Source organism: Ixodes scapularis, unplaced genomic scaffold (genome assembly GCF_016920785.2).
Source record: "Ixodes scapularis isolate PalLabHiFi unplaced genomic scaffold, ASM1692078v2 PGA_scaffold10__122_contigs__length_95168666, whole genome shotgun sequence".
NCBI lineage: Eukaryota > Metazoa > Arthropoda > Arachnida > Ixodida > Ixodidae > Ixodes > Ixodes scapularis.
The window spans coordinates 9,737,384-9,760,553 of NW_024609836.1; the positions used below are offsets into that span (position 1 = coordinate 9,737,384).

Sequence of the window (23,170 nt, forward strand, 5' to 3'; positions counted from 1 at the left end):
GTCACGTGACATCATGTTGTCACATGGCATAATGATTGACTTCATGGTGTCATGTCGTTGTTCACATGACTTCATGCTGTTATGTGACATTACAATGTCGCGTAACATCATGGTGTCATGACGTCAGGTGCATATGATGTGATGGTGTCACATGATATCAGTGTCATGTCAAGTCAAATGACATAATTACGGACATCATCTTGTCATGTCATTGTTCATGTGACATCACAATGTCATGGTGTCGTCCGATATAATGTCCAATGGCATAATGTTTGAAATCATGATGTCATATCATTGTACACACAATGTCATGCCATTATGTGACATAATGCTGTCATGTGACGTCAGAATGTCGCAGTGTCAAGTAACATCATGGTTTCCCGAACTATTTACATTTTCTGGATACCTTGGACTTTGTTCTTCCCGGCATGCTGTTTAGTATCTTTAAATTTGAAATATCTCTTGAGAAAACGGCAAATGAGGAAAATGCCAAAGGTAACATTCAAATTTCCCATGCTTTCCAGTTGCAATACGTCGCTGGCAGGCGTGAACAGGCAGTCTAGAAAACAAAATTTTTTTTTGCTGCTAAGCGAGTGCAGAAGTGAGCTTTTCCGGCATTCATTTGATACTATTGAACTTGTGAATCTGTGCATGCCACTGGCATCACGTTTTCTGGGTTTTGCAGTAGAGGCTTTCAGTTTGAACAAAATGGTGAGGCCCAAAATTTTGTATTTAATAACTTTGCGCGAAAAGCCGATCAAAGGAAATAGTCCTGCTTGTTTTTGCTTCATTGCTAAATGGAGGTGCGCATAACTTTCTTGTGTTGTGCGAAGTGTGTATTTTTTCCCCCTTTGTATTTTCCGAACACCGCAAGTTCCTGGAGTGTATTGACACCAGATGGGGTCAATACACTGATCAGCCAAGGGATTATGACCACCCCTACATTGTGGGAATTAGCGCACCTAGCTGATGCGCCATCCGCGTCTTCTGCCATCTTCGTATGCAGATGATAGCTAACGACTGCTGGAAATACAGAGGCATCATTTTGTCGACTATGTGTGCACGTTATGGGGAAGGCGTCGTTTCATAGATTTCAGTGACTTCGACAAAGGGCAGATCGCGACGTCAGGATCACTGCTGACCAGTTACACCCATTCATGGCTTGTTATTCCCACTGGAACTGGAATCTTCTATCTTCTAACAGGACAATGCTCTATGTGGATTGAAGAGCATGATACTGAATTTCAGTTGATGTCCAGGCCTCCTAACTCCTTAGAAATCAATCCCATTGAGCACATCTTGGAGGTAATTAGGGTGCCAGTTAAAATCTCACAAACCACCCTCTCGTAATCTACGGGGATTGTGCGACTTGTGCTTGCAAATTTCGTACAACCTTGCTCGAGGCAATTGCCAAGGACTCGTAGAATCCATGCCGGGAGGGGTTGCAACTGTTTTGCATGCCAAAGGTGAGCGACGCTAGATGGGTGGTCATAATGTTTTGGCTAATCAATGTATATTACATTACCTGCAGGGAGTGATGTAATGGCCCCAGTGGCCCTCAGTTGACACTGCTTGGGGCTGGACCTTTGCGAGCGTAACCATCCTTCGTTCTTTTCCTGCAAAGGTTACCAAGTCCATCCCAATACTGCCAGGTGTTCAAAGCGCTGAGAGAACGGTTCCCCTTCCTCCGGGAGAAACGGCGATGGGTATGTATGCTCCTTCTTACAATTGCTCACGTTTGACTTGTGTGACTGTATGTGCTTGGAAGCTGCAATGTCGTCGGGAGGGATCGGTGGCCGATCGCGCGAGCACGTTGCGGCTCGGAGCTCGTGGAACGAGAGCTCGTCTTTGCAGAACCCAGAAATCCTGGATTCGATCCCCACCTCCGCCCGTTTCGACCTGAATGAGCATCGTAGCGGTGTGCATTCATGTATCGCTACTGCATGTTGCACGCGAAAAATCTTAGGCTAGCAGCGGTACTGGACTGGCTAAATTTCTCATTTGCAGCTCGAACCAGCGTCGCCGTACCATAAAGGCAGACTGACCCTACGCCATATAAACACGAGTGTCTAATTTGCTTGGTTGCTGGCAACATTGCGGTGGATTCAGCACCTCTTCAGTTGGTTCAGCTGCTGAGGTTTCAGCATTCTTCTCTCCTCTATGGCTTGTGTATAGTCGATTCTTTGCAGTCTTGCGTAAATTCAGTTACTTTCAGAAAAAAGTAGCAAAGTTTCCATTACAGTTACCGCAAAAAAAGAGTAACTTGTTAACAGTTACTTTTAAAAAGTAACGACGTTACTTTTCAGTTAATTTTCTACAACACAAAAACATTTAGGAAAAACTAGAAAACACCCCTCACCAAGTTTTATTGGGTAACATCAAAAAGTATGCTTTTTACTTTATATTGTAGCCTAGCAGCAGTTGCTTCTGTTTTCCGCGCTTGATGGCGAGCACGAAACATGCGCAGTACGGAGTAATGACGCTAATCAAAATAAGAAATATGTGCAGTACCCTCTGCGTGTATTGTTGTTTCACAATTGATACACCCGATTAAAAAGTGTTTGCACAGAAAAAAGAGAAACTGCAACATAGATAGTGCTTGAAGTTACTATGATGCAAGTGTTTAGTCACAAAGTACAATCGCGTGCGTAAAGATAACTAGTAGATTTTTTTTTCCATCAAATCTACACGTGGCTATATTCAGGTTGTCCCTCGTGAGAATGAACGTATTCACAAGTTTGTGAAAAGGCCAACTTGACATTCAAAATGTCGGAACAGACAATTTGGAAAGTGCAATGAATAGCTAGATTGTACGCGTTCATTAATATATTATTAAAAAAAAACTTTAAAGTAACGACAAAAATAACATTGTTACTTTCATCGTTACCTCAAAAAAAGTAATAGAACTACAGTTACAAGTTACATTTTGAAGAAGTAACTCGTTACAGTTGCAAGTTACCAAAAAAGTAACGAAATCACAGTAACGTGTTAAGCGCCGTTCACACTCTTGCGACCAAGAAAGACCGAGATAGACCAGACCGGTTTTTAAGCCTCTTGCAACTTCTTGGGACCGGATGCGCCGCAGAGGAGCTGGTCCTAAGAGATTGCAAGAGGCTTAGAAACCGGTCTGGTCTCTCTCTGTCTTTCTCGGTCGAGAGAGTGTCAACCGGCCTTTACTAGTAACGCATTACTACCTATGACTGACTCTCGGTAATCCAGTTGCTTTATCTTAATTTTTGGTTAGCTCGGAGCATGGGCGCATTCCCGGCAATCCTACATGCTATTCTGTGGGCAATATGTGATAATTTGAAGCTTTTTTCCCTGGGTCTAGTTAATTTAAAGGATTTTGTTTTTGTTCTACAGACGTTTACTAGTAACTTTGGGAGCATGAAGAAGCGTCGCGATTGGGCTGGCCAAGCTTACATTCTAAGCATGCTCAATTTATTGCTTTTTTATCTACTATTTCCACGGTCGGGAAAGGAGTCAATGCGCGCAGCGTGTGGGTAAAATGCCAAGCCACCCAAATACAGTCGCCGACCGATTATTCGGACTTCGCTGGGACTGAAAAAACGTACGAATAATAGAGCAGTCCGAAAAATCGGCAGATTGAAAACCTTGCCTTTACAGGGTGAAACAAGGAGACGGCAGGCTCTTTAAATCGACCGGAAAATTCGGTTTCTTAACCTATTGCGCTACGACTTTGTGCAGCGTTGCCCACAGATGGTGCATTTTTTTCGTAAAATTTGCGAAGAGCGAACTTACCTGAGGAAAAAGTAAAGAAAGAAAAAGGCTTAGCTCCTATGGAAGCGCAGCGACGCCACCGGTCTGCAAACAATGCGGCGCCGTTTTGCACGGGAGACAAGAGATGGCGCAAGCGGTCGCGACGCCGACTGCCGCCAACGAACGAGCAGACGACGCCGAGAGCCGGCTCTTTAGCAGACAAGGAACTGCAGTTCCTTGCTGTTACCGCGCCTGTCTTTTTTGTTTCTGCGGCTGTCGCTGCCTGCGGAACGCGCGCCGCTTTTGAGTCGAAAAGATTGTCTGCTAAAAAGGCCTGCTCTCGGTGCCGTATGCTCGTTCGTTGGCGGCGTTTGTTGCGCCATCTCTTGTCTCCCGTGCGAAACGGCGCCGCGTTGTTTGTAGACCGGTGGCGTCGCTGCGTTTCAATAGGAGCTAAGCCTTTTTCTTTCTTTACTTTTTCCTCGGGTAAGTTCGCGCTTCGCAAATTTTACAACAAAAATGCACCATCTATGGGCAACGCTGCAGAAAGTTGTAGCACGATGGGTTAAGAAACCGAATTTTCCGGTCGATTTAAAGAGCCTGCCGTCTCCTTGTTTCACCCTGTATTACTTCTAAGTGGGAAAGCCGTAAATTGTGCCTTGGTTCAGGTTACGCCTACGTTTCCGTTCGACAGCTTTCTGCTAGCTTGAGAATCGCTGCCTTCTTTTCTAGCGTTATGGTCAAGTAGCAGAAGAACAAATGGGGCCATGACATCCAAGCCAGCGTTGTCCGAACGAGATCAGAGGCGCAAATCCACGGGCGCAAAATGGCGACTGGCGATGCGAAGGAACGAAAAACAAAGCAAAATGATAATAATGATGATGATGATGACGTGCAGCTAAATGGGGAAAAAAAAAGGGCTAGCATAGCGTCACGTAGCGGTAGGACTCCGGAGTGCTCAAGTAGCGCCGCCAAACCAAGCCAATCCATTGGCAGCCAGCATAGAATTGAAAATGGCCGCTTCTGGATGGTATTTTCCGCTGATCTAGCTGATCGCTCGCGACGATTTCGTCCGAATAATCCAACTTTCTGACTTCAAGCTGTCCGAAACATTGGTCGTGAATATACACTATTTCTATGGGGTAAGTCACGGTTCCGCCTTTAGGTGCGAAATATAGAACAAGTCCGAAATAACGGAGTCCGAAAAAACGGCTGGCGACTGTAATTGTGACAATGTTATGAGTGAGCACCTGGCATAGACAATGCATAGATTTGATCTTGCTAGTGCTGCAAAGCCTTGTTCATGACCGGAGCCAAAATATTTTTTTTTTTATTTTTAGCCAGGCGATATAATTAGGGTGTCAGGAGACTACCCAATCAATATTTTTCTACAGCGTCACATATATTTTTAATAGAGTCAAAAAACGCAACTGCTTGAAACCGAAACTGGGCCGAAGCAGAAATGTAGAGGAGGAGAGGGTTTCTGGATGTGGCTGCACCCGACTGAGTTGTATTTTTCTTTTTTTTTAACGTTTGTTTTTCCGGTTGTGTGAAGCAGACGAGAAGCTGGCATGTCGCGCAGAATACGTTGAATTCAAGCACTTTGTGCTAGACTTCCGCGCATGCAATGTCTTCAGCCGGGAGAAGGGGCGACGACTCGGCGACATCTTTGTGCGAATCAACTTGGATGTCGGGCGTGTCGCAGGAGGTACATCCGAATTGCTCTGATTGGTAAACGATTTCTCTTTCGAAGGTAGACAGATTTGCCGGTACGTGAACAACAGTTCTGAAGTAGAGGTACCATTCCCGTCCTCCATCCCATACTCCACTTTGTTAAACCGTCCAGCCCTCTACTCCCGCGACACGACGCCATGTTCAGAATTACGCAGAGAATGCACAAAGTGCTTCCAGTTCTCAATGCAACTTTTTTTTTTTTTAATCAACCTATCTAGCTTTCTAGAAGCCACAAAAACGTAATATCGTATTTTTTTCTATTTTTAATATTGAGTGTGTGCCTTCGATGACCCAGAAGTTTGATTATATTTGGTGTGTGTGTCTAGACCATGTAAAATGGCTCGTGATTTTGGAGAAGAGAGTGAGCATGACTCAAACCGGCCAGTTTTCTATCGACGGTTTTTGGGCGGAAAGAAAAAATTTCGAGCGGAAAATTGTGTTCTGGGTAGTTGGGCTCTCCTGTGTCATGTACAAATAAAAACCGTGGCAGGCATAAATAGCCTGTCAGTGTCTTTTTAAGGGCTATTTGCATGCCGTCTCCAGGGGCACCTTCTTTTATAGTCACAAGTTATTGTGAACCAGTCAGTCACAATCAAATGAAAACATGTGAAACCACCCTTAGGGAAAGAGGCCTAGGAAATTTTTTTTAAAACAAATGTTGATTTTGAGGAATGCTGTATGCGACGAAGCTTGATTGGTAGTCGAAATATCTCTTTTAATGCCCGGCTCCGTTGAGGCGTGGTGACATTCTTTTTCTTTTCATGCTCAATCTTTTTCTTCCTTCCCTTTTCTCCCAGTGTTTACGCGACACCTTCACATGCCGCCGCCTCAAAATGCGTCGACCTGACGCACACAATACGCAAAGAAACTGGTGTTATGAAGACACTTAAAGCACACACAAAACACGCTATACTTGCAAGTGCTGTATACGTATAAAATAGTACAGTGTAGACCGCATATAACGTATGTCGCGGGAGTTGCGAAAATCCGCACTATAAGCGGTACCGCGCTATAACCAAAACATCATTTTTTTCAGGCCAAAATACCGTATTTGCATGAATATAACGCGAGTTTTTTTTTCGAAATTACGTGCTCCAAAACGCACCTCGCGTTATATTCGGAATCGAGTTCAGCCACAAGGCACGCAAGTCTGGAGAAAGCCATCCCTCCGGCTCAATCCAGGAGATCCGGTGGGAAAAGAAGTGGGGATGTGGAAGGGAATTCATTAGCTATTGGGTCACGTAAAGGGGCGAATAAAAAACATTAAAAAGCATTTTTATCGCTTTTGTGTTTGTACAACGCGCGCACGCTGCAGAAACTCGGCGCGCGCGCCGTGCGAGAATGCGGGCATTGGCCAATTCGAGCCAAGCCAAGCTGGGCCAAGTCGAGTCAACACAAGCCCAGCTAAGACTGGCCAAGACTACCAACCGCGTTTACGCAATCGTGCAACACGAGGCATTTGTTTATGCAGAGGGACCAGAACAAGAAGTGTGATCGTGTATCGGATTCAGCAGTCTTTTTTCTGCCTGCGCATTGTTTAGTTTCTGCTCCAGAGTGATCTGGTGTTTGTGTGTTGGTGCTTCTGCTTCGTGCCTTGTTTGGATTGTGGGCTGCCGAGGAGCTCGCACGGAAGAAAAAATAACTACCAGACAAGCAGGTGCCATGCTGCTGCTTATCTGCGTAGTCGCCAAGTGGATTGTACACGGAAGGAACTGAGCAGTGAGGATGAGTGCAGTCAAAACATAAACTGATATTTCTTCTATTTCCATTGACTTTTCACATCTGCTATGCCCCCCGATTGCGAGAAATTGACGCGGCCTCGGTTCGCGTTTTAATAGTAATAATTTTTTTTTTTTCTTTTTGATGGCATCAAAACCTGCCCTCGCGTTATATTCGTGGTCGCGTTATATTCGTGGTCGCGTTATATTCGTGCAAATACGGTACATGCCATCAGGCAACTTACCTTTGTAAAACAATTTATTTTATTTTAGATGAAAAATAAAGCTTAGTTTGAGGAAAGTCTTTATTTCACCAGACTAGCACACTTCTCTCTCAAGTATGTCACACATTTTGAATGAAATGAGCGACTTTCGCCTGGCACAGCCTTTTAACGGGGTCGCGGGTTGCGGACGGACGTTGCTAACGTCAGGATTGCTAACCCTAGGATTGCTAACCCTAATCACTCTTCTCCGGCGATGAAAACGCGTGAAAATTCGCATCCTTTATATGGTACGCGCCTGTAATACCTTCAACTTGAGCACAGGCACGAAATCCTCCAAATAAAAAATCCGGGCGATGTTTGAAAACACAAATGCTTAAAAAGCACCACTGTAGTCGAAGTAAACAAACACGACGACACGGGCGTTTGCCACAACATCGCCGCACGAGTAGGTGGATCTTCCCGTCTAGTACGTGCTGGGTTATCATAGCGACACACAACGAAAATTCACTGTTAAGGATAGCGCTTTTACGCGAAACTTTTACGCGGTTACGTTGTAAGTGGTCTATACTGTATTCAAGTCCACGCAAAACACAATTGTCCGAAGCGGTAATTGCAAGTCCTGTTTACATATAATACAACATTCAAGTACACACACGACACAATCGTCCCACGTGATAATTGCAACTCCTGTACAAGTATAAAACAGTCTTCTATTGAACAGTTTTAGGAGAGTGAAAATTCCGCAACAGACTCTAGATACGGTTTCAGTTTTTCTATGTGCACGATGTCCCGCCCTGAACCATCACCGAACTCTATTTCATAATTCACCGGCGATAGCTTGGCCACAACTCAATGAGGCGCAGTGTACATTGTCCGTTTTTTAGGCCCCACTGGCAAGGTCCTCAACAGCACCAACTGGTCTTGTTCTAACGTTATGTCAGTCCAATGTTCGTCAAATAGTCTCTTGTGCTTCTCCTGAGCCAACGTGATGTGTCGTGCAGCCAATCTACGCGCTTCGTTCAAGCACTCACGCACGAGCACCATGATTCGGAGCTTGCTTGCAGTTCTTGCACCTCTTTCCTTTTATAAGCCACATCTAAGGGGAAAACAGGGTCACGTTCATACAGAAGGAAAAAAGGAGAAGTATGAATTGTGTCCTGATATCTTGTGTTATACAGTGTAGACCGCATATAACGTATGTCACGGGAGTCGCGAAAATCCGCACTATAAGCGGTACCGCGTTATAACCGAAACATCAATTTTTCAGGCCAAAATACATGCCATGTGACAACTTACCTTTGTAAAAGAATTTATTTTATGTTAGATGAAAAATAAAGCTTAGTTTGAGGAAAGTCTTTATTTCACCAGACTAGTACACTTCTCTCTCAAGTGTGTCACACATTTTGAAAGAAATGAGCGGCTTTTGCCTGGCGCAGCCTCTTAGCGGCGTCGCGAATTGCGGACGGATGTTGCGAGCGTTCAGGGTTGCTAACCCTAATCACTTTCCTCCGGAGATGAAAACGCGTGAAAATTCGGATCCTTCATACGGTACGCGCCAGTAATACCTTCAACTTTAGCACACGCATGAAATGCGCCAAATAAGAAATCCGGGCGATGTTCGAGGACACAAATGCTTAGAAATCACCACTGTAGTCGAAGTAAACAAACACGACGACACGGGCGTTTCTGCCGTCTTGAGAGCGCCGCCACGACATCGCCGCTCGAGTAGGTGGATCTTCCCTTCCAGTACGTGCTGGGTTATCATAGCGACACACAACGAAAATTCACAGTCAAGGATAGCGCTTTTACGCGGAACGATGAGATGAACGCCGTCTACGACGACGATCACAACGTTGATCACAACCGTCGCCATGTTCGCGGATAGAAGCAGCCGGCCTGGCCGGCCCGCGACGGGCATGCAACGCGCGCGAACACTTCTCCTCGACCTGCTATTGGTCTGTCGCACTGATCTCTACACTAGGGTCTGTCGTTGCGGTTGTTGGTTTCTAACGCAGCGGAGGGACGCACGCACGTGAATGACACGTGCGTGCGTCCCTCCGTCGTTAGGGCAACTGAAGCCTCTCTCTTCTAGCATCCTCGATCATCCGCACCGGTGCGCACCGGGGCACTGAGGTGCGCCCCTTCATCTTCGATCAAGTGCACCGGTGCGCACCGTACATCCTCGATCAACGAAGCGCACCCTCCCGGCGCGGCTTTTCGTTGCCCCAACGTGCACCAAGAAAATCGGCGGTGCGCCGGGGGGCAGTCCCATCAGGCATTGCGGCCAGGAGCGGGAATCGAGAAGATGGCGGGAGTAGCAGACGCGCAGACTATCGAGATGGCGATCTTGCAAAAACGAACACTCCTCGCAGCTGCACTAGATGATTTCCTCGGGTCTTCTGACGGCGAGACGACGAGCTTCTCACCATCGCCGCGATTACTGGCGATTGCTGCGGTGGCAAGGAGCGCCCGAAAAGCACGAACTTCGTGGAAAGCGGCGCGAGGCGTTTCAATGACAGCGAGGTACGGCTATTATCTGGTGTTTCGTTTTCTTGAACTAATAATGATGGCCAACATATACATGTGGAATTGTCACCCGCTTCGTGACCCCATCGACAATCACGTCCACGATGTTTATTTCTGTGGGACCGTCAAATCCGCGAGTAAAAAAATAAAAGAAATTGACAGCAGACGGGCACCGTGCGCTGACCTACGCAAAATAAACGAACAAAACGCAAAGTGACGCAAGGTGGAGCTCGCCGCGGTACACCGGCGCGGCGCAGTTTGTCCTCGATGATGCACCGACATCGCGCTGCACGACCGAGGAGCGCTGTGCACTGTGCTGGTTTCAGGGCGATTCCGGTGCGAGTTGATCGAAGATGCTATTCGCTTCTCCCGCTTCTTCAAGCAACCTCCTTGCACCGCGAGTGCCGCTTGCGCAACGCTTGCGGCTCGCGCCGTCAGCGTCGTTATCTAGTGTCGCGCAGGCAAGCGTGCTCGCTGCTCCGGTCGTTGGCGCGGTCGGCGGGCTGTGCCAGAAACCGCACTATAACCGGTATTTCCCTTCGCGCGCCTGCGTTTTAAGCGGTATGTAATTACATGGAGTTCTATGGGAGGCGAACCGGTGGTTTAAAAAAACCGCGTTACACCCGGTCCTGCACTATAAGCGGTTACGTTGTAAGTGGTCTATACTGTAGCAGAACATTATATGGGGCGAAACATCAGCCCAATTCTCTCCAGATGAGGTGGTGATTCGCATCATCTGTTTCAGCGTTTTGTTGTTTTGTCTTGCGACGGCCACATTGGCCGTGGGCTTGGCTGGAACCCGGGCTTGAACCAGGCTCCTGCTGCTGCTCTTGGCTGCCGCTCGTCCTCCTCCCTCGGCAGACACGTGCGAGGTGCCCAGTTCTCCCGCACGTGAAGCATTGTGCTTGGACGAACTGGCGCTGTGAGGGGGAGTGGGCAGCACCGCAGCGGCTGCAGGCACCGCTCCTTGCCGCCATCTTGTTTACCGCCGCTTCCGTTGACGGTGAGCTGGCCGCACGCGCAATCTCGCTGGCGTCCTTAGCTGCTGCTTCCATCGCCTGCGCTGCCTTCACTGCGTCGTCCAGCGAGGGGTCGGGGAGCTCCAGGAGTCGCGTCTGCATGGCGGGGTTGTTGATGCCACAGACGAACCGGTCCCGGAGTAGCGAGTCCAACTGGTCACCTCGTAGCGCAGCGTCGAACTGCCCGAGGGTCTCCCCGTCCCGGTGGCTCCGGTTGTTGAAATGGAACCGCTTCATAAGCGTGGACGGTGCCGGGCTGAAGGGCGAGCGCAGCGTGGCGAGCAGCTCTCCCAGCGTGTTCACGTGCGGTGTGGCCAGCTTGAGGAGGTCGAGCAGGAGACTGAAGACGCGAGTTCTGCGGCTGGCCAAGAAGATGTCCCGCTGTTTCGCCTCGGGCGTGTCGTTTGCCCAGAAGAACACATGGACTTGTTCTTCCTAGACTGGCCAGGTGGACCCATCTCCCTCGAACGGCTCCAGCCTTTCGTACAGCGGCATGGCGACAGGAGCGGGGGGCGGAGATCCGACTCTCTCGGCGGCGTGGGCCGAACCGTGCACGTTGGTCGCCTCCAGTGCCACGTTTCCTCGCCGCCAGTGTCACGATCCTTCTAGAACGTGGACGAAGGGGGCCGAAGCACCCGCCAAGAAGAGACGACATGCAGCCTGGTTGTGAGGGTAGACGATGACTGACCGGGGCGGCGTGCGCTCCACGGCATTTATTCGGCGCGGTGACCAATGTTGCCCGCCGAGCCTGCCGGCCACAGACGGGCGGGCTGGAGGGGTGCTACATACTGTCACACTGGATGCTTGGAATGTAATTTTCTTCCTTCTGCTTTTTTAGTATAAGTTTAATTAACCTATCATTTGAAAATGGGCCTAAAGAAAACACTCAATCTTTGTTTTTCCTGACTAAAACTTAATTAGGAATGCACCTTTGGTTGTTTTTTTTACTTTATCAATATATTTAATTAAATATTTTTCAACTATTAAATACACAGAAGGCGTAATAGCTGTTTGATTTTGCAGAACATGGTTACTGTAGAAATAAACTACTTTTTACAAAATATTCTTCACAGTTTCACTTTTCAAACATTCTGCTTTGCACCTAACAAAAAAAAAAAAAAAAGAAATGGACGCCGTAATATTTTTCTAACAATAGACCAATGGTTTGCAAATGGGGGTCCTTTGGGATCCTTGAAGTCCTTCTTGGAGTCCTGAATCCCTAAACCATCAGTCAAGTCGAGCTCTAAACTTTCAAAGCGTGTCATGCTTTTTAACGCTCCCCCCCCTTCCCACACAAATACTGTCTGTCGCGTATTCATTTTAAAGCAGGAACTTAAAAGTTGACCTTCCTAATTAGTGTCCTCTACCCAAGAGTATACAGGTTGTCCCCTAAAAACAATTTACTGCTGTTGTTGTTGTTGTTTTTCGTAAAAATAAACTATTCATTGCTAAATATAGCGCTAGCTGTCCACCAGATGCCAAAATTCCAGAGCTTGCCGTTATCTGGTGAAAAATATTGTAATTTCTGGAAATCTTCAAAGGGAAAGCAGCGGCCAACGACCCCCACAAATACGTAGAGCTGAATGGCGTCTACTATTGGGAATCGGCCCCAATTTCTCATTCTAATTATCCGAAAATCACTCGCGACTTTGGAATAAGAGGACGGTTAGGCCCGAAACTTCGGCCGCTGGTTCGGACCAAAAGCTCTACATTTGGTCGGAGAGTGAGAGTTTGCCGATGTGCAGTTTATTTTTGCAATATGAGAATCATACATCTTTTTGAAGTGCATGCTGTACTGTCCCCCTCTCTCTCCAGCTGTTCCTTTCGGTACTGTTGTTGCAGTTCGGGATCAGCAAGGCGGTCAAACACAAAGTGAAGAAGGAGAGGCTGCTGCTGGTTTCCACCTCTGGGAAGGCGCAAGTACGACAGCAATAACCTCGCCATTTCGCTGAAAGCAGTCGCGGTTGAGGCACAGCGCGTTTGGCCGATAGCGATTGCGCTGGGGGTCGTGCGATCGCGCTTCTTGCCACCTGCTCTTTCTCTCCTTCTGGTGTCTGCTTCGGCGCTCTGAGCCTTTGCGCGCAAGCAAAGCATACGATGGCGTAAACGTGCCCGTGAGAGAGGATGTTGTCGTCGTGTAGGCGCCGACGACGTTCTCACCTGTGTGTTAGGAGGGAACGCATTCGACGTCAAGATTATGCTGCGCTCAAACGTCGAGCGGCACGTAGAACAGGGGTTCTCAAACCTTTTGGTCTCACAAAACCCCAGGAAGCCTCAAAAACTGCCACGGAACACTCTCCCCCCCCCCCCCCTCCATATTTTCCGACCGACAAGCAACAGATGCACATTTGTAGGCAATTTTGCTTGTGTTGTTTCCCATATATGTCCACCATATCAATCGCGATGTCAGTGCAAAGTGAGATGAAGGTGCTTTGCATGGTCCTGCCTCGCAGCCTGCGGCATGGGGGGGGGGGAGGGGGAGGGGAGGGAGAGGGGGAGGGGAGGGAGAGGGGGAGGGGGTTGCAATATAAGTGTTCGCGGAACCCATGAGACCAGCTCGTGGAACCCGTGTTCCCCGGAACCCAGTTTGAGAACCCCTGACGTAGAAGAAAGCGTTAATGAGCAAAGAATGGACACACCGTTGCGAACAAGTAATTTGTGCGGCGCGTTTGGAGAACGTGTTTGGTGCCATAGTCGGTTACAACTCAAGAAGGTAGGAGAAGCTCCTCCCACAAGCGTGATGCACCCATTTCAAACCTCTCCGCAGTCGAAAGAAGAGTTCACTGGAAACGCCCCTTGTTCCGCTTCAATGGATTCCAACTTGTCTCCGATCCCCCTTTTTAAGAAAGCAACCTTTGTTTTCTTTGGAGGGGGAACCGAGCCCCTCAAAGCAGCCTTTGTATCCATCGGAGGGGAAGCTAATCCCCGAAAGTCGTATTTGTGTTTTCATCGGAGGTGGAAAACTCTAATCTCCCTCTCGTGGCTTCCACAATGCTAAGTCAAAGTCGAAAGATGAAGCAAATATGTACAAAAAGGCAAGACCCTCCTCATGCATTGGCCGCGAAGTCACGGAAACGATGGAAAGCTATTGGATGCGGAGGTGGCGGAGGGATATATCATTGCCTTTGAGGGGCATTTGCCACTACCTTCTCAACCTGTAACGGACTATAGCAGTACCACGTGTGATCGGTTGTAGTTTACACTGGATGCCACGTGCTACAAAATCGCCGGAGTTGTCAGTCAATCACGACGCAATACCTTTGAAATGTCCCACCAGCTGACACCGTTCATTCGCGTCACGACCCGTAATCGTCCGCGCAATTTCGTTCTTGTGACCCTCAGTTTGGGCTGGTCCATGGATTCTCAAATCGGGCTCACGGGAACCCCGGGGGTTCCCCAGAGTTCCTTCGAGGGCTCCTCAAGCCACTAAATTTCCTCAGCCACTCCTGCCCTGAGTGAACTGTTCTTCCAGTTAAGGCAGTGTTTTAGAAGATCTGGGCCATCCTTCGACACATATCCATATGTGCCAAGCAGGGGAGTGAAAGCGGGAGCAGAGCGCGCCAAATCCTGAATGCCGGGATCGGTGGTCCCAAGGGGAAGAGCGACAAAAAAACGGAGAAAGAAAGCAGACGACAGGTTAGGCATGTTCGTCTTGCCGCGACGAGCTCAAATTGCTCGAGTGCTTGTCAACTTTATTCATTTCACCCTTCATCAAGGTGGAACCGGGCGTGCCAGAACCGGAATTTCCCGAGCCTGACGCTGCCGAACCAGTCTTCGAACGGGATCTTTCTCAACGGACTTCGCCCGAGCCGGCTCTTCATAGAGGATTTTCTCCCAAACCGGTTTCTTGTCCGGGAATTGCCCCAGAATCGGGCGTTTCCAAGCCAGCCGTTCACAGATCGGACATGGATAAGCTGGGCAAGCCGGTTGCTCCTGGTGTTGCGGGGAGGTCCAAGGGGTGGCCGAAGGTATACTCGCTGCCCCAGTTTTCTCCAGAGCTGCACAATGCCCTGTTGAGGGAGGACCCGTCCTTCTACAAGCGCGGGCGGACGACGCTCAAGACGCAGATCATCGATGCCATCGTGAGGGACATCTCCAAGTACGATGGGGGGTTGGGGTAAGCCGAAACTACAAGACCAGCAGCAATAAAAAGAGGACTTAGACAGGGTTGCCCATTGTTTCCCCTGCTCTTTATGATATACCTCAGGGGGATGGAAAAAAGATAAAAGGGGTGCACAGTAAGTTTTGACCTGACTTTGATGGAGGAGGGACATAAAGTAAATCAGATATTGCCAGGGTTAATATATGTAGACGACATTGTACTCCTATCAGAAAGTCTTGAGATAATACAGGAACTAATGGACCTTTTCCACATACCAATGGCACCATGCGGTGGCTACACAAACTAAGAATCGAGGAAGTGACTTGCCTGCGCTACCAATCGATAATGGAAGCTACGCTACCAGTTTCTTCGCTCTCTGAGCTGCGACGCATGCCCAACGCGACTTTAAAGAGGGGCATTGGTGGCGTCCACCTAAACGTTCTGTTTTTCTTTCAGTCCACTCTCTTTTTTTTGTGTAGCACAATTATATATATGCTGCAATTGCGTGTTATACTTGCTGATCCACAGCCTCCTTCCGAATTTCCTCGATTTCTCGTGCCGACATCCGCTGCTTGGCATCGGGCACTCGTGCGTACGCAGAACGCTTCTCGGAAAAGGTCCATTAGGATTTGCAGCGGGGTAGGGGACAGTGTAGACCTGAACTTCAGTAGCGACAAGTCAAGTATAATAGTTTTCAACGACAGGAAGGGGGAACCCCTGGAGATACAGGACACAGTTGGTAGAACAGATAGAAAAATACAAATATCTGGGAGTGTGGTTAAATGAGGGAAGAAAGTATTGAAGAGGACACAAAGATAATGTAATAAAGAAGGGCAAACGGGATTCAGCTATTATGAAATGCGGGGCGCTCTGGAACTATAATAGATATGAAGTCGTTGGGGCCGTAAGGAAGGGAGTCATGGTGCCAGGACTGTCATTTGGGAATGCAGTATTGTGTATGAGGTCAGAAATCCAGGTAGGTTTAGAGATACAGCAAAGGAGTGTGGGTGGGTTGGCATTGGGGGCACATGGGAATTCACCAAATGAGGGAGTACAGGGGGATATGGGTTGGGCATCTTTCGAGAGTAGAGAAGCGATCAGTAAAGCAAAATTTGAACAAATACTAGCTGAAATTGAGGATACACGGTGGGCAGCGAAAGTGTACAAGTATCTATATATGAAAAGTCTAAAAGGTAGGTGGACAAACAGAACCCGCCAGCTGGGATTTATTTACATTCAACGAGATGGGGCCAATCGGAGCATATCCATAGAAAAGGGAGTAAAGGAAACTTGAAGGACATTGTGGGAAGAGAGATCGCAGGGGAAATCAGCTTTAACAATATACAGGCCACAAAAGCAAGAAATAAATAAGGAACAGTTGTACAATAATTCATTGGGAAGCTCATTGCTGTTTATGCTAGAATGGGGGTGCTAAGAACAAAAGCATAAATTCCAGGAAATTGACATTCTATGCGACATATGCTACCGCGAAAGGGAAACTATAGAACATATAATTTTAAGGTGCTTGTGGGGGTTCATTCCATCCTCTTAGGGGGGATGACTGCGGATTTGGGGGGGGGCAACTGGATTTCCAGACGTGGATGGACGAATGGATAGAGAAAGAATTGCGGTAACTGAGAGGACAATGGACAATTGGTGGAAAAGATCTGGGGAGTGGTGAAAATACAGATAAAAATAAACAATGGGAACATGTAAAGAGAGGGAGGGTTGTGTTAGAACAAAATTTATACAAATTTTATGTTAGGCTAGGTGGCACAGCTGCCGCCCATCACAAAGGGTATAGCCATTACCATCCATCCATACTGTAAGCTTCCCACATGCTGCACTACCCTGTGTCTTTGAAGATGTACTCTGACGATTTTAAAGTTCTGGCTTTATGTGGGATCTCTCCACGGACCTTACTCGTGTGTGTTGGTCACGCCGTAGCATTCCATGGGAGGGAGTGTGGGCAGTGGAGCGAAGCTGTTGGTTTGACCTCATGGCCTCTGCCACATGAAGCTAAAGGCCCGTTCACACTCTTGCGACCTCTTAAACCTGGGTTCCTTAAAACTTCTTAAACCAGAGAACACACTGGCGCCATGTATTGGGAAGCAGTGTAAACTCGGCGGTCCGGCATATTTTTTTTATTTCTCGCGCATTATCCTTTCTTTCTTGGCTCGAAACACTTTTGTCAATGTTATAAACGAGCCTTTCTATGGGTTTTACGCACATTTGACCTCGAAAATCCCGCAAAACCTTCGCTCTTGTGAAATGCAGTTCCAGGGTCACCGCATAGATGGCGCCACAATGTCAGTGTGTTCCCTCATTCTAAAAACATTTAAGAAGTTCTAAGAGATCTCGTCTCTCTCAGTCGTACTCGGTCGCAAGAGTGTGAACGGGCCTTTAGTGTCTCGTGACATCATGTATCACATGCTATAATGATTGATATCATGGTGTCATGTTCTGTGACGTCACAGAACATCATGGTGTTGTGTGATGTCAGTGGCATATGATGTCATGGTGTCATATGACATCAGTGTCATGTTAAGTCCAATGACATAATTATTGACATCATGGTGTTATGTCATTGTTCATGTGACATCATGGTGTCATGTGACGTCACAATGTCGTGGTGTCGTCCTGTCGCGGTGTCACCTCACCTCTCATGCGATATAATGTCAAATGAAATCATGATGTCATGTCATTGTTCACACGACGTCATGCTGTTATGTGACATAATGGTGTCATGTGACGTCAGAATGTCAGTGTCAAGTAAAATCATGGTTTCCCGAACTAGTTACATTTTCTGGATACCTTGGACTTTGTTCTTCCTGGCATGCTGTTTAGTATCTTTAAATTTGAAATATCTCTTGAGAAAACGGCAAATGAGGAAAATGCCAAAGGGAACATTCAAATTCCCCGTGCTTTCCAGTTGCATTACGTCACTGGCAGGCGTAAACAGGCTGTCTAGAAAACAAAATATTTGTTTTTGCTGCTAAGCGAGTGCTGAAGTGAGCTTTTCCGGCATTCATTTGATACTAGTGATTTTGTGATGCCACTGGCATCACGTGATGCATCACGTTTTCTGGGTTTTCCAGTAGAGGCTTTCCGTTTGAACAAAATGATGAGGTCCAAAATTTTTAGTACTTAGTAATCCGGTTTGTTTGTTTTTGCTTTGTTGTGCAATGGAGGTGCACGTGACTAACTTGTGTTGTGCGAAGTGTGTATTTTTTTCCCCTTTGTATTTTCCGAACGTTGCAAGTTCCTGGAGTAGTATACCAGATGGGGTCAATACACTGATCAGCCGAAAGATTATGACCACCCCTACTTTGTGGGAATTAGTGCACCTAGCTGATGCACCATACGCGTCTTCTGCCATCTTTGGGTGGAGATGATAGATAACGACTGCTGTAAATACAGAGGCAGCACTTTGTCGACCACTGTAAACAACTTATTTTCCGCGGGCTCACTATTTTGCAATTTAGGTCGAAGCTGAAGTTTTGGAATAAATTGCGGGTTATAATTTTTGCGTTGCGGTGGGATCTCAATATAGATTTCATTTTTCGCGTATTTCAGGCGATTCGGGAAATTCACTAAAATTAGGTTTTTGCGAAAATCAAGTCAATTACAGTAGGTGTGCACATTATGGAAAAGGCATCATTTCATAGATTTCAGTGACTTCGACAAAGGGCAGATCGCGACGTCAGGATCACTGCTGACCAGTTACACCCATTGCTGGCTTGTTATACCCACCGAACTGGAATCTTCTATCTTCTAACAGGACAATGCTCCATGTGGATTGAAGAACATGATACTGAATTTCAGTTGATTTCCAGGCCTCCTAACTCCTTAGAAATCAATCCCATTGAGCACATCTTGGAGGTAATAAGGGTGCCAGTTCAAATCTCACAAACCACCCTCTCGTAATCTACGGGGATTGTGCGACTTGTGCTTGCAAATTTCGTACAACCTTGCTCGAGGCAATTGCCAAGGACTCGTAGAATCCATGCCGGGAGGGGTTGCAACTGTTTTGCATGCCAAAGGTGGGCGACGCTAGATGGGTGGTCATAATGTTTTGGCTAATCAATGTATACTACATTACCTGCAGGGAGTGATGTAATGGCCCCAGTGGCCCTCAGTTGACACTGCTTGGGGCTGGACCTTTGCAAGCGTAACCATCCTTCGTTCTTTTCCTGCAAAGGTTGCCAAGTCCATCCCAATACTGCCAGGTCTTCAAAGCGCTGAGAGAATGTTTCCCCTTCCTCCGGGAGAAACTGCGATGGGTATGTATGCTCCTTCTCACAATTGCTCACGTTTGACTTGTGTGACTGTATGTGCTTGGAAGCTGCAATGTCGTCGGGAGGGATCGGTGGCCGATCGCGCGAGCACGTTGCGGCTCAGAGCTCGTGGAACGAGAGCTCGTCTTTGCAGAACCCAGAAATCCTGGATTCTATCCCCACCTCCGCCCGTTTCGACCTGAATGAGCATCGTAGCGGTGTGCATTCATGTATCGCTACTGCATGTTGCACGTGAAAAATCTTAGGCTAGCAGCGGTACTGGACTGGCTAAATTTCTCATTTGCAGCTCGAACCAGTGTCGCCGTACCATAAAGGCAGACTGACCCTACGCCATATAAACACGAGTGTCTAATTTGCTTGGTTGCTGGGAACATTGCGGTGGATTCAGCACCTCTTCAGTTGGTTCAGCTGCTGAGGTTTCAGCATTCTTCTCTCCTCTATGGCTTATGTATAGTCGATTCTTGGCAGTCTTGCGTAAGTTCAGTTACTTTCAGAAAAAAGTAGCAAAGTTTCCATTACAGTTATCGCAAAAAAAGAGTAACTCGTTACAGTTACTTTTAAAAAGTAACGACGTTACTTTTCAGTTAATTTTCTACAACACAAAAAAATTTAGGAAAAACTAGAAAACACCCCTCACCAAGTTTTATTGGGTAACATTAAAAAGTATGCTTTTTACTTTATATTGTAGCCTAGCAGCAGTTGCTTCTGTTTCCTTCGTTTGATGGCGAACACGAAACATGCGCAGTACGGAGTAATGACGCTAATCAAAATAAGAAATATGTGCAGTTCCCTCTGCGTGTATTCTTGTTTCGCAATTGATACACCCGATTAAAAAGTGTTTGCACAGAAAAAAGAGAAACTGCAACATAGATAGTGCTTGAAGTTACTATGATGCAAGTGTTCAGTCACAAAGTACAATCGCGTGCATAAAGATAACTAGTAGATTTTTTTTTTCCATCAAATCGACACGTGGCTATATTCAGGTTGTCCCTCGTGAGAATGAACGTATTCACAAGTTTGTGAAAAGGCCAACTTGACATTCAAAATGTCGGAACAGACAATTTGGAAAGTGCAATGAATAGCTAGATTGTACGCGTTCATTAATATATTATTAAAAAAAAACTTTAAAGTAACGACAAAAATAACATTGTTACTTTCATCGTTACCTCAAAAAAGTAATAGAACTACAGTTACAAGTTACATTTTGAAGAAGTAACTCGTTACAGTTGCAAGTTACCAAAAAAGTAACGAAATCACAGTAACGTGTTAAGCGCCGTTCACACTCTTGCGACCAAGAAAGACCGAGATAGACCAGACCGGTTTTTAAGCCTCTTGCAACTTCTTGGGACCGGATGCGCCGCAGAGGAGCTGGTCCTAAGAGATTGCAAGAGGCTTAGAAACCGGTCTGGTCTCTCTCTGTCTTTCTCGGTCGCAAGAGTGTCAACCGGCCTTTACTAGTAACGCATTACTACCTATGACTGACTCTCGGTAATCCAGTTGCTTTATCTTAATTTTTGGTTAGCTCGGAGCATGGGCGCATTCCCGGCAATCCTACACGCTATTCTGTGGGCAATATGTGATAATTTGAAGCTTTTTTCCCTGGGTCTGGTTAATTTAAAGGATTTTGTTTTTGTTCTACAGACATTTACTAGTAACTTTGGGAGCATGAAGAAGCGTCGCGATTGGGCTGGCCAAGCTTACATTCTAAGCATGCTCAATTTATTGCTTTTTTATCTACTGTTTCCACGGTCGGGAAAAGAGTCAATGTGCGCAGCGTGTGGGTAAAATGCCAAGCCACCCAATTACAGTCGCCGACCGATTATTCGGATTTCGCTGGGACTGAAAAAACGTATGAATAATAGAGCAGTCCGAAAAATCGGCAGATTGAAAACCTTGCCTTTACAGGGTGAAACAAGGAGACGGCAGGCTCTTTAAATCGACCGGAAAATTCGGTTTCTTAACCTATCGCGCTACGACTTTGTGCAGCGTTGCCCACAGATGGTGCATTTTTTTCGTAAAATTTGCGAAGAGCGAACTTACCTGAGGAAAAAGTAAAGAAAGAAAAAGGCTTAGCTCCTATGGAAGCGCAGCGACGCCACCGGTCTGCAAACAATGCGGCGCCGTTTTGCACGGGAGACAAGAGATGGCGCAAGCGGTCGCGACGCCGACTGCCGCCAACGAACGAGCAGACGACGCCGAGAGCCGGCTCTTTAGCAGACAAGGAACTGCAGTTCCTTGCTGTTACCGCGCCTGTCTTTTTTGTTTCTGCGGCTGTCGCCGCCTGCGGAACGCGCGCCGCTTTTGAGTCGAAAAGATTGTCTGCTAAAAAGGCCTGCTCTCGGTGCCGTATGCTCGTTCGTTGGCGGCGTTTGTTGCGCCATCTCTTCTCTCCCGTGTGAAACGGCGCCGCGTTGTTTGCAGACCGGTGGCGTCGCTGCGTTTCCATAGGAGCTAAGCCTTTTTCTTTCTTTACTTTTTCCTCAGGTAAGTTCGCTCTTCGCAAATTTTACAACAAAAATGCACCATCTATGGGCAACGCTGCAGAAAGTTGTAGCGCGATGGGTTAAGAAACCGAATTTTCCGGTCGATTTAAAGAGCCTGCCGTCTCCTTGTTTCACCCTGTATTACTTCTAAGTGGGAAAGCCGTAAATTGTGCCTTGGTTCAGGTTACGCCTACGTTTCCGTTCGACAGCTTTCTGCTAGCTTGAGAATCGCTGCCTTCTTTTCTAGCGTTATGGTCAAGTAGCAGAAGAACAAATGGGGCCATGACATCCAAGCCAGCGTTGTCCGAACGAGATCAGAGGCGCAAATCCACGGGCGCAAAATGGCGACTGGCGATGCAAAGGAACGAAAAACAAAGCAAAATGATAATGATGATGATGATGACGTGCAGCTAAATGGGGAAAAAAAAAAGGGCTAGCATAGCGTCACCTAGCGGTAGGACTCGGGAGTGCTCAAGTAGCGCCGCCAAACCAAGCCAATCCATTGGCAGCCAGCATAGAATTGAAAATGGCCACTTCTGGATGGTATTTTCCGCTGATCTAGCTGATCGCTCGCGACGATTTCGTCCGAATAATCCAACTTTCTGACTTCAAGCTGTCCGAAACATTGGTCGTGAATATACACTATTTCTATGGGGTAAATCACGGTTCCGCCTTTAGGTCCGAAATATAGAACAAGTCCGAAATAACGGAGTCCGAAAAAACGGCTGGCGACTGTAATTGTGACAATGTTATGAGTGAGCACCTGGCACAGACAATGCATAGATTTGATCTTGCTAGTGCTGCAAAGCCTTGTTCATGACCGGAGCCAAAATATTTTTTTTTTTATTTTTAGCCAGGCGATATAATTAGGGTGTCAGGAGACTACCCAATCAATATTTTTCTACAGCGTCGCATATATTTTTAATAGAGTCAAAAAACGCAACTGCTTGAAACCGAAACTGGGCCGAAGCAGAAATGTAGAGGAGGAGAGGGTTTCTGGATGTGGCTGCACCCGACTGAGTTGTATTTTTCTTTTTTTTTAACGTTTGTTTTTCCGGTTGTGTGAAGCAGACGAGAATCTGGCATGTCGCGCAGAATACGTTGAATTCAAGCACTTTGTGCTAGACTTCCGCGCATGCAATGTCTTCAGCCGGGAGAAGGGGCGACGACTCGGCGACATCTTTGTGCGAATCAACTTGGTGGTCGGGCGTGTCGTAGGAGGTAAATCCGAATTGCTCTTATTGGTAAACGATTTCTCTTTCGAAGGTAGACAGATTTGCCGGTACGTGAACAACAGTTCTGAAGTAGAGGTACCATTCCCGTCCTCCATCCCATACTCCACTTTG

At 47.0% G+C, this 23,170-nt stretch overlaps 1 protein-coding gene across 10 annotated transcripts in view; it reads left to right on the plus strand.

The window, feature by feature from the left end:
• Window positions 1–23,170, plus strand: part of LOC8023850 — a 104,400-nt gene that overhangs the window by 30,137 nt on the left and 51,093 nt on the right. For 8 of the 10 annotated variants that reach the window (XM_040205442.3, XM_042287343.1, XM_042287348.1 and 5 more), the window contains 5 exons: window positions 1,625–1,706; window positions 12,784–12,861; window positions 14,476–14,577; window positions 14,658–15,058; window positions 19,245–19,326. In XM_040205442.3, the coding sequence (XP_040061376.2) occupies window positions 1,625–1,706; window positions 12,784–12,861; window positions 14,476–14,577; window positions 14,658–15,058; window positions 19,245–19,326 (745 nt within the window). Of the gene's footprint in view, window positions 1–1,624; window positions 1,707–11,167; window positions 11,753–12,783; window positions 12,862–14,475; window positions 14,578–14,657; window positions 15,059–19,244; window positions 19,327–23,170 lie in introns of those variants that run through there. The other 2 variants (XM_040205475.3, XM_042287341.1) reach the window with 2 other exon arrangements.